Source organism: Myripristis murdjan, chromosome 23 (genome assembly GCF_902150065.1).
Source record: "Myripristis murdjan chromosome 23, fMyrMur1.1, whole genome shotgun sequence".
NCBI classification, from domain to species: Eukaryota; Metazoa; Chordata; class Actinopteri; order Holocentriformes; family Holocentridae; genus Myripristis; species Myripristis murdjan.
Window position 1 is genome coordinate 20,524,900 of NC_044002.1, and position 10,735 is coordinate 20,535,634.

The following is a 10,735-nucleotide window of genomic DNA, read 5'->3' on the forward strand; positions in this document are numbered from 1 at the left end:
GAAGGGGAAGAGGAAGGGGTTAATTATCGTTTGGGGTCGGGGAGAAAACCCCCAAAACATCTGGGGGCCCTTCATTTTGTTAATAAAGATGTCTGCACCGCAACACACAGCACCTTTCACCCATTTATTCAACCCCACTGCCACGTGAGAGCACGCACACACTTCCTGCGCGGCTTTTTACGGCCGTAGCAGCAGCCGGCGTAAAGGAACAGTTCACCCAAAATGCAAAAACAGACATGTAGATAAACATCCACACTGCAAAAACTCAAAAGCTTACCAAGATTATTTGTCTTATTTCAAGTCAAAAATGTCTTATTACTAGTCAGAATATCTCATTACACTTAAAATAAGCCATGATCACCTCAGAAGTAACTTGTTTTTAGACAACTGTCTCTCGTTTCAAGTGAAAATTTGCTTGTTTCATTGGCAAAATTTGTTGTTGTTTTTTTTTTCTAGCTAATTTTCACTTGTTTCAAGTGAATTTTCACTTTTTCCACTGGCAAATTTTGCCAATGAAACAAGCAAATTTTCACTTGTTTCAAGCAAATTTTCACTTGAAACAAGAGAAAATTGTCTAAAAACAATTTACTTCTGAGGTGATCATGTCTTATTTTAAGTGTAATGAGATATTTTGACATTTTTGACTTGAAATGAGACAAATAATCTTGGTAAGATTTTTGCAGTGCATCCAGATCCACTGAGTTCCTGTGTGATTTGGCGAGGTTTCCAGTCTGTCTCCCTTCACTTCAATGCAAGGGAGCTGGGTGGAGATTTATTTGGGTCAAAAAGTTTCACGTGAAAAACTCAACAGCAGCACCTCTTTCCAAAAACAATCACACAGATAATCCGCAAGCCCTCGGACGGGACGGGTTTCGAGATGGGTAAGACGGCCGCAAACTGGAAACCTCGCCAAATCACACAGCACAATCTGCACCAGACGTTAAGTGGGAAAAATTCTTTTTTTTTTGGATGTTGGATGAACATTTTTTGGATTAACATCATGCGATGGCAGCGCTCAGACACACATACACACACCTGAAAAACCCAAGCAGGGCTCAAATGTCTTTCCACTTTAATCCCATTAGGCTCATATAATTAGGATCAGACGGCGAGTTATGGAGGAGGCTGGTGATCAGACAGAGCCGGCTGCTATTCTCCAGACTGGCTGTGGTTTTGGGGAAGGAGAGGGAGGGGTGGAGCGGGGGGGTTGTTACTGCAGTTTTCCCATGTGCAACTCTACCGGTATGTCTGGAGCAAGAGATTGAGTGCGTAGGTGTGTGTGTGTGTGTGTGTGTTTGTGTACCATGTGTGTAAATCTCTCGAGGCGGCGAGGGCTCACCGACCAGGCTCAGAAGAAGCTATCAGACAGAGGCATGTGAAGCTGGAGGTGTGCAGGTCTGAATGCGTTTCTCTCTCACACAAATACATAAACATTGTCTCGAACACACACACACACACACACACACACACACACAAACACACTCTCTCTCAGTCTATTGTTTCCCTAAAGAGCAGGCCTGTGTTTGCTGCTCTGAGCTGTGTGAACATCTCTCCATGACTGATAAATGACTCACAGGTTGTAAAAACTTTCTTGTGTGTGTGTGTGTGTGTGTGTGTGTGTGTGTCTTGTACTTCTATATTTATGAGGACCCAATGTCCTTACAACATAAGTCTCAATGTCTGGAGACTAATACCCTTATTCCCACATTTTAAAAGCTGCATAAATTAAGAAAAAAAAAACATATAAAACATCATCTAGCCTAGAATTAGACTGCAATAACTTGCAATAAAAATGTATTTCTGTATTTAGATTTTCACATGAAATCAGTTAAATGAGGTGATGCTACTTAGTCTTAGGAAAATTGGTAATATGAACATAGTGAGGGTCATATTGTGGGAAATTCAATGGGAAAATCGTCCTGTAAAAATGGCAGGAAAAGTGGAGTTGGCTGTAGTATTTAGCATATTTATGACAAAACTAATGTGTCAATCTTACAAAGTCTACAAGCTCTGTTTTTTGTCTGTTCTCTCTCTTTTTTTTTTTTTTTTTTTTTGACTGATCTTGAGGCCTAACCTTGTCCAGATCAATATTTTTGTCACTTTTACTCAGATAAACAATCGCTCACTCACACTGCAGTGCACAGTCCCGCTGCCGGGCACTTCACCCACAAATTAGTGGTGGAAACATACTTTTCTTTCACTTTTTTTTTTTCCTTTTCTACTTTTCACATCTAGGTTGCAGCAGAGAGAGAGAAGCCGAGAGGAGAAGAAAGGAGATGTGATTGCCGTGATTAAATTAATCATGCTGATTGGACAATGTTTTGAAGGGGAAAACGCGTTTGATTGAATTTCATGAAGCCACAAAAAGTTGGAGAAAACTTTAACTCCATTTTTTCACGGGCTCATTTTGACGTCTGTCTAACAAGGACAGAAAAATGAGTCCTCGCCACTTTGCAGGCTATTTTAGGGCCAGGTTGGCTTTAGGGCTCAGATTAGAATCGGGATTAGGTTTGGGGTCGGGGTGAGGGTCAGCGGTCAGGCATGTCGGGGTGAAGGTTAGGCGTTCTCGGAGGAACGTACACAACGGAGGTATAAAACCAAGTAAAGCACTATCACACTGCAAAAACTCAAAATCTTACCAAGATTATTTGTCTTATTTCAAGTCAAAAATGTCTTATTACTAGTCAAAATATCTCATTACACTTAAAATAAGACATGATCACCTCAGAAGTAACTTGTTTTTAGACAATTGTCTCTTGTTTCAAGAAAATTTGCTTGAAACAAGTGAAAATTTGCTTGTTTCATTGGCAAAATTTGTTTCTTGTTTCTAGCTAATTTTCACTTATTTCAAGTGAATTTTCACTTTTTCCACTGGCAAATTTTGCCAATGAAACAAGCAAATTTTCACTTGTTTCAGGTGAATTTTCACTTGAAACAAGTGAAAATTGTCTAAAAACAAGTTACTTCTGAGGTGATCATGTCTTATTTTAAGTGTAATGAGATTTTTTGACTAGAAATAAGACATTTTTGACTTGAAATAAGACAAATAATCTTGGTAAGATTTTGCGTTTTTGCAGTGCTTGAGTGTTGGATGTGTGTGTGTGTTGGTTGCATCTGCTCACACCAATCACGCTGCAGCAGAGCCGGGCCCTTTTTCACTGCCTCTCTAATGAAGCCCAGACGTTGGGGCAGATGGCTATCAACCCAATTTAGTAAACGAGGGGTCCTGAGCGTCGGCCCCTGACTGCTGCCCGACCAAAAGTCCAGACGGCGGAGCAGCGGATTCAGTCTGCTCCCGATCAGTCAGCGTGGAAAACCCGGGGAGGAGGCACGAGAAGCGTTTAATGCAGCTCAGCAAAGATTTCTGACTTTGTTGCTGTTTGTCAGTCACCGCCGAAAAAAATAAGTTGAGTCGTCTGCTGCTTCAGTGTGAGACAAATTTCTTTCTGATGAACTGGAAACAGCTTCCGGTTATTGTTGTTAAACTTTATGACCTTGACACTGACCTGCACGGTCCACCAGATGCAAAGCGGGAAAGTTGAAATAGCCTGCAAACTCATAGCAGGACTTTGGGGGGGCGCACACACACACACACACACACACACACACACACACACACACACATGTCCTCCTGTTCTCAGTGCACTGGATGTTTGGTCGGGGCAGGAAAACAGCAGCCCCACTAAGATCACACAAACAGGACGTCCGGGATACGCTCTCACAATACACACACACACACACAGGCAGGGGGCTCGGGCTGCAAGGAGGAGAGGGAACACAGACACACACACACACACACACACACACAAACACAAACAAAGGGAGCAGCTATCTTATTTCAGCTCTCTCGGTTGCCTCCTCTCTCCCCGGCCTCTCTGCACACGATAACATCAGACAGGCTTTTTGTGTGGCAGAATGCCTGATTGCTAAAAAAAAAAAAAGAAAAAAAAGAAAGGATGATAGAAGAATGGAATAATATGGAGCAGCAATGAACTGGCCTGAAAGTCCAAAAGTCCTCCACGCCAGATCCGACTGGGAACATAATGTTGATTTACAGCAGCGATCTCAAATTGTTTACCACAGAGGGATCAGAGCGCGCGGGTTATTATTCCAGCCAAACCCTGTGCTGAGTAATGAGGAGGACGAGCCTGATGGAGCGATAAGCAAAACGCGCTAAAGATTTTAAAGATCCTCATATATTCAGAGTGTGCAGTCACTTTTCTGTGGTGTATTTTCACCGCCTGCTTCGCTCCTCTCCATTGAAAGAGTCACGTTGGGCTGAAACTAGTGCCGAGATGATCGCTCTGGGACAATCACCTGATAACTTATTAGTCATTTCTCAAGTTAAAATACCAAGAATTTGCTGGCTGGAGCTGCACAAATGCTATGATTTGCTTACTTTTCTGCATTCCACATCCTAATAAAATGATTGGATTTTCTGGCTGCCTGGCCCGACTAGAGAAGCAATTTTGCAGACTTCATTTTGGGCTCTACTAACTTGTGATGGACACTTCTCATTATTTTTGACATTCGATACAAAAAAAAAAAAAATCAATCAGCAGGTGAACAGCCGCACTCCCTATAGCCGGCCTTAATCCATTTTACATATTAAGAGGCTTATAGTCGTCTCATGAGAATGCAGTTGTTCGCCTTCTTATTGATTTTGATCTTCACTGCAAAAACGCAAAATCTTACCAAGATTATTTGTCTTATTTCAAGTCCAAAATGCCTTATTTCTAGTCAAAATATCTCATTACACTTTAAATGAGACATGATCACCTCAGAAGTAAATTGTTTTTAGACAATTTTCACTTGTTTCAAGTGAAAATTTGCTTGTTTCATTGGCAAAATTTGCCAGTGGAAAAAGTGAAAATTCACTTGAAATAAGTGAAAATTAGCTAGAAACAAGAAACAAATTTTGCCAATGAAACAAGCAACTTTTCACTTGTTTCAAGCAAATTTTCACTTGAAACAAGAGACAATTGTCTAAAGTTACTTCTGAGGTGATCATGTCTTATTTTAAGTGTAATGAGATATTCTGACTAGGAATAAGACATTTTTGACTTGAAATAAGACAAATAATCTTGGTAAGATTTTGAGTTTTTGCAGTGTTGTGCTGCAAAAACCAGCACCTGAGGACTCACACGGCGTAAAACAGTGTGACACAGTTGCTCATTGCAGCCCTGGTTGGAACAAAAAAAAAAAAAAAAACAGAGGATTTTCAGCACCGCGTGGCACCCGAGGTGATCGGACACCTCCGATCGAGCGAGCGCAAAATGTGCCGCGCTTGTCCAGGAAGCTCCGCGGTCGGACGCCTTTCCTCCGATTACAGCGACCGTGTTCGAGGTCGTCGACCCGGACGACTCAGCAGTCTCTCTCGACAGCATCGCTTACCGCTGACATTGCGGCCCCCAGAGCGACGGCGGTGAGGAATTTAGAGTTTCCCACAGAAATTCCAGGTGGAGATATCTCATTCTTTCCAGTTCCCCGTGCGACCACTCCCTCTCTCCTTATGGAAACCCGCCCCCCCCCTCCCGTCACGCGGAAACACGCCACTTCAGGATCTCAAATAAGGTCAGCCGGGACTGTCAGCGAAGCGCGGTCGCCCGCTCCGCCGGCGCAAGGGCATTGTGGGAGATGGGAGACGTGAAATGTGAGCGTGCGACTTTGAGGCCTGGGTGCACAAGCAGGTCAGCGCTCAGAGCTACAGGCTGAAAAAAGATACACTGAACAGAGCCACACACACACACACACACACACACACACACCAAGAGAGAGCCAAACGGAGAGACTTCAAAATATCCCAGAGGCACAAAGAAACCAAACAGCCGGCCCACAGCGTCACTGCCTTATTAGCTGCGTTGAGCCTGACGCTGCCAGCTCCCATGCCTTTAAAGGACCAGCAGAGGAGGGCCGGCTCTGACTGATGAGGCAGACCAGATCTGTCACAGGCGCAAACTAACCCTAGGCTGCAGCCGAATTAGGAGAGACAACATGGTGGTGGAAGGGCACGGTTCCCTGCTCCGGGCTGTCAGCACGCACAAAATTAACCAAACAAGCTGGCCCAGTTGGCAGGAATATAACAACAGCCGCGACAACTTCCATTTGGCACGACTGACCTACGTTTGACCGTATAGCTGCTGGTTCTGTATGCGTGTGTGTGTGTTTTCTGTGTGTGTGTGTGTGTGTGTGCGGCCATGTGTTGCTGTGTGTGACTCAGTGGGAATATAGGAGTTCAGGTCCAGCATACCCATTTTGGAAAAAGATTTGCAGCCTGAAATTCATGACTCAGTATTTCATAACGGACAGACAAAGTCCACCATCAATGAGCTTCTTTAATAACTTGAGCGGGATTCTGATGGGAGTTTTCCTATGAGGTCATTTTGTCAGGGCGGTTGTTCCCCTTTTTTTCAAACGGTTCAAGCTGTAGGTATCTCATTTAGGAACAAACTCTGAAGGGAAATGCTGATTTTTTTTAAGGCATTTGGCTCATTCCCATTGAGCACTCGGTGTTATTAAATATGTACAAGGTAATGCTTTATGTGTTTATCTCAGAGGATATAGTCTAACTCTCACCTTTAAATCTGATGGCCGTTAGACTTTTACATCTCTGAAATGTTTAATCAGCGCTGAATTGTGCAATCACCTCGCCTGATATCTGACAAGAGGCAGATCAAAATCATCTCTGTGTCTCAGATCAATACCTCCGCCTGGTGCACGTGTTAGCTTTATAGAAAGTATGAAATAAACCTTTTAACAATCTAAAGTTTCCTTACATTTAACTTGCAGCACCTTGCAGCTGCTGCAAGTTTGCATTGTCTTACAAGGTGTGTTTTCATAAAACATTCAAATTAATTGCAAGTACATAATTAAATGCTGCAAAAACTATCAAGCGAATTAAGGTGCATTTCCTAACATCTGTTAAATGCAGCGATGTATGTTGTTTATCATCTGACCGTTGCTATGGGCAACCAACTTGTTTGCTAGCTACATACACCTAGTTTTGCAAACACGGACAGACTCTATCAATAGCTTTCGGTTATTGGACAAGTTTCCTAATTTTGGTTTCCCATCTAACATCGCGGTTCCATTCTTTGCATATTTAAGAGAAATTATTTTCTTCATCTGTCCACCTGTAGCTGTAACGATACCACCTTCCACCATGACAGCCCATTTCGTCTGAGGTCAGAGGTTAAAGAGCAACTGGTCATGTGATTAAATCCTATGGCATGTCCCGCTTTTATTCAGCAAATTTTCTTTTTATTGAATAAAAAAATGTGCCCACCTCAAGCGAGCATATAAACTTTTAGTCACATTTTTAGCATTTTATTTGACATTTGAGGTTTCAATCAAGAATTTTAATTCGATGTAATATAATAAAATGTGCACAAAAACGCAGTTGCTTTTCAGATAACACTATGATTACTTAGCATGATGTGCGCTAAAAGCATTATCATGTGCATTGGGCAGTGTGATCTGCTGCAGACACAGAGATGATTTATAGACAAAGGGACCAATTAGGCAAAATCCCAAAAAAGTCAGTGTAGTGCATTAACTTGCAGGTTCACTTAAATGGAGGAGCTTTTTGGGAATCTACAGTATTCAAGGCCCACTGCCATGCTCTGTCCCTACACTGACTAAGCCGTGGTAATTTGGGAAAAGGGGTGTGGGGGTGCTGTTAGTTAAGGCCACAGTGCGATGCCGCAGCGTCTCCTTCTCCGCTCTGTGTTTTACGAGGGGTCGTGACCCCGCGGGCCCTGGAAGAGAGGTGAGAGTTTACATTAGGAGGCTAGACGGGATTCCCAGGCCTGCTAAACATGCCTGAACCAGGGAAACGCTGCCTTGACATTTATCTGATGGACAACAATGGGGGCTCTCGTGTGTATTTGTGTTTGTGGGTGTGTGTGTGAGAGAGAGAGAGAAAGAGGGAGGGAGAGGGAGCAAAAAGGAAAAAAGAGGGGGGTTGTGAGAAAGTAAGTGATAAAGGCTAAATGGAAAGTATTCAAACAAAGGCACAGATAAGAGGAGGGTTGCTGCACGTAGAGAAACTCCACAACACATCAGTCTAACTTCACAAGTACAGAGGTGTTTCTCAACAGTAATGAATGATAGCTGCTCACTTGTATCCGTTTCACCCATATAATCACCTGAAAACACACACACACACTTCACCATTCAAATGCATAAGCACCCATCAGCTCCTGCACTCACACACACACACACACACCCTGGTTTAGACATCTCCTGTTAAATCAGGGCTTCCTGGATGCAGTAGCCTATCATCACAACAGAAAAACACAACAACGTCTGCTTTGTGAACTCTGTGTGCCGGGCACAATCTGATGCAATGCCTGCAAAGGCTGGCATAACACTCATTTGGAAACAGTGGGTCCTAAAATTGGGATCCAGAGGTCCCTGATGGAGGGCTCAGGGGTTTCCAAGTCAATCTCAGGATCAAATCACTCCCTATTACTTAGGTTAATGAGATGTCTATGCCTATAGGACAGACAGCACCTAAACAGTTATGGAATTCTATAATAAATCATTTCTAGCTACAAAAATCCACTCAGTTGGGGTTCTGTGGGGACAAAATCATATCAAATTTGAGTCTGTGATGAAAAATATATCTAGTTGGTTCCATCCATGACAAGAAAAAGTTTGGAAAACATTGGTCTAACCATTATAAAAAAAAAAAAAAAAGGAGGTGTGGTAATCCTATAATATATTTTACAAGGATTATTATACTGAGGAGGGGGGGTTACAAATTCCTGTGGAATATTACAGAGACACCAAAGGATTTAAATGCACCACAAGGACAAAAAGGTCACTTTAAACTCCCTGTTTGGTGCCACAGGTTCAGTGGGGCTCCCTGTTGGAATATTATGGTGATTTCTGGTTAAGGGTGACTGGGTGAGTGTGTCCCAGCCTGTCAACCAGTGGGAAACCACAGGTGATTCACACAAGGCGGGTTTCTCGTGAAATTACCCCAAAAGCCGTGATGTCACATCACTTCTGCTTGAGTTTCATGCTGGTATCGTTTGCGCTTTCATGGCGCCTTCTGTGGTGTATCTCACGTTGCATCTCCCCTTTCATCGCAGCGCCAGCCTCTCTCGCTCGGCCATGTAGGGTTTCACTTTTCTGTGCTTCAGCCAAGCTCTTCCCCTATTTTACATCCTCATCTGCCATGGCATTTAAAGCACCACAACGCTTTAGTGTGTGTGTGTGTGTGTGTGTGTGTGTGTGTGTGTGTGTGTGTGTGTGTGTGTGTGTGACTGAACCTGTGTGCTTCAGCTTCACCTGTGCTCCTCTTTAATCTTTGGCATGGCATGATCCCATACAAAAAGAATAAATCATAGGAATCCTATCAATTTTAGAAGGACGCTACACAAAATAATATCATGGGAATATTATAGGAGTGCTGTAGTGATGCCGTTGATTTAAAAATAATTAATTAATTAGCTGACTGACTAGTTAATTAATTAATTAAATGCTTGATTAGGCATGGCAAGGTCACTTTAAACTAAACTATTGAGTACCACAGACACAGTAAAACTCCTATGGGTAAATTATAGGAATATTATTGATTTTGGTTCGCCACTGTATGATCTAGTTATGGAAAGCCAAAGCCCAGAGAGCATTTTTCCACCTTACAGTAAAGCTTGTGGGTCAACGCTGAGTCAACGCTGGTGTGCGGTCGGTGCGCTCCTCTGCGCGTCTGAATCCGGAGCTCTTTGATTTTGGCGCACAGAGCCTCCACTGTACAGCGCAGAAATCAGGGGCGTCACTTCATTCAACACTAAGGTACGGAAAAGTCGCGGCACATAAAGTCATTTGACACCCAAACTGCAAATACACGTGACTGACAAGATATTCTTTGTTCCGTGGGATACATTAGCAGCTGTGGGTCGCCGGACGCGCACAAATCAGAGGGAACATCGGTGCTGGACGCAGCCCAGATGTGATTTATTCTCATATGCTAGGCTATTCTTCCGATTTGCGCTTGATCTTTGCTCTCCAATCCAATTATAAGACCATTAAGATCACATTTCTTTACTTAATAACCCATGAAGTGCTCATATCATTTCCCATTGCCGCCCATGCACTGATTCCCATCGCCGAGCCACGTTGCGGAGACAAAAAGCCCCCCGACTACCATCTCTGCCACTTGTCAGAGGAAGGGGAAGCCAGAAAACAGCCCTCACACATCCAAACACACGCAAACGCACCGCACCTTTCCACGGAGAGCCGCTCCACAATGTTGGACCCAAAGCGCAACAACACAATTGTGTCTCAGCGGCGCTCTGGTGATTGTGGCCCGCAGAAGGTTAATTCAAGACACAGTGTACTATTACAGTAACACCGGGCTGAATTAGTCGGTCAAACGAGATCTATCAATTATTCATCTGGTGCATTACTGTACAGCCTGAACAAATCGATGTGTCAACATGCCAGGAGGCAGCCAGAGAGGATGCCATACATCAATACCCCGTCCACACGCACACGAACACGCACACACACATTCAAGAGAGAAGAGGGGGAGAGATCCTACCTGGTTGGAACATACTTTGGAAATAAAAGATGACCAGAATAAAAGATCCCAAACAAGTGGCAAATACCATCCGGCATATCCTGCTCATCCTCATCAGTTCGGCCAGAGTCTGTTTCATGGCGGGAGGAAGGACTGAAGGCTGCTGCTTGTTTTATGGGAATGAAGGGCCGGTTTGTTGGGAGCTCC

The 10,735-nt window shown here is 43.5% G+C and overlaps 1 protein-coding gene across 2 annotated transcripts in view; it reads right to left on the minus strand.

The window, feature by feature from the left end:
* Nucleotides 1–10,730, minus strand: part of chst11 (carbohydrate (chondroitin 4) sulfotransferase 11) — an 83,579-nt gene extending 72,849 nt beyond the window's left edge. The window contains exon 1 of one of the 2 annotated variants that reach the window (XM_030046408.1): nt 10,565–10,730. In XM_030046408.1, the coding sequence (XP_029902268.1) occupies nt 10,565–10,667 (103 nt within the window). In that variant the 5' untranslated portion in view covers nt 10,668–10,730. Of the gene's footprint in view, nt 1–10,549 lie in introns of both variants that reach the window. The other variant, XM_030046407.1, reaches the window with a different exon arrangement.
* Between the last annotated feature and the right edge of the window lie 5 nt (nt 10,731–10,735).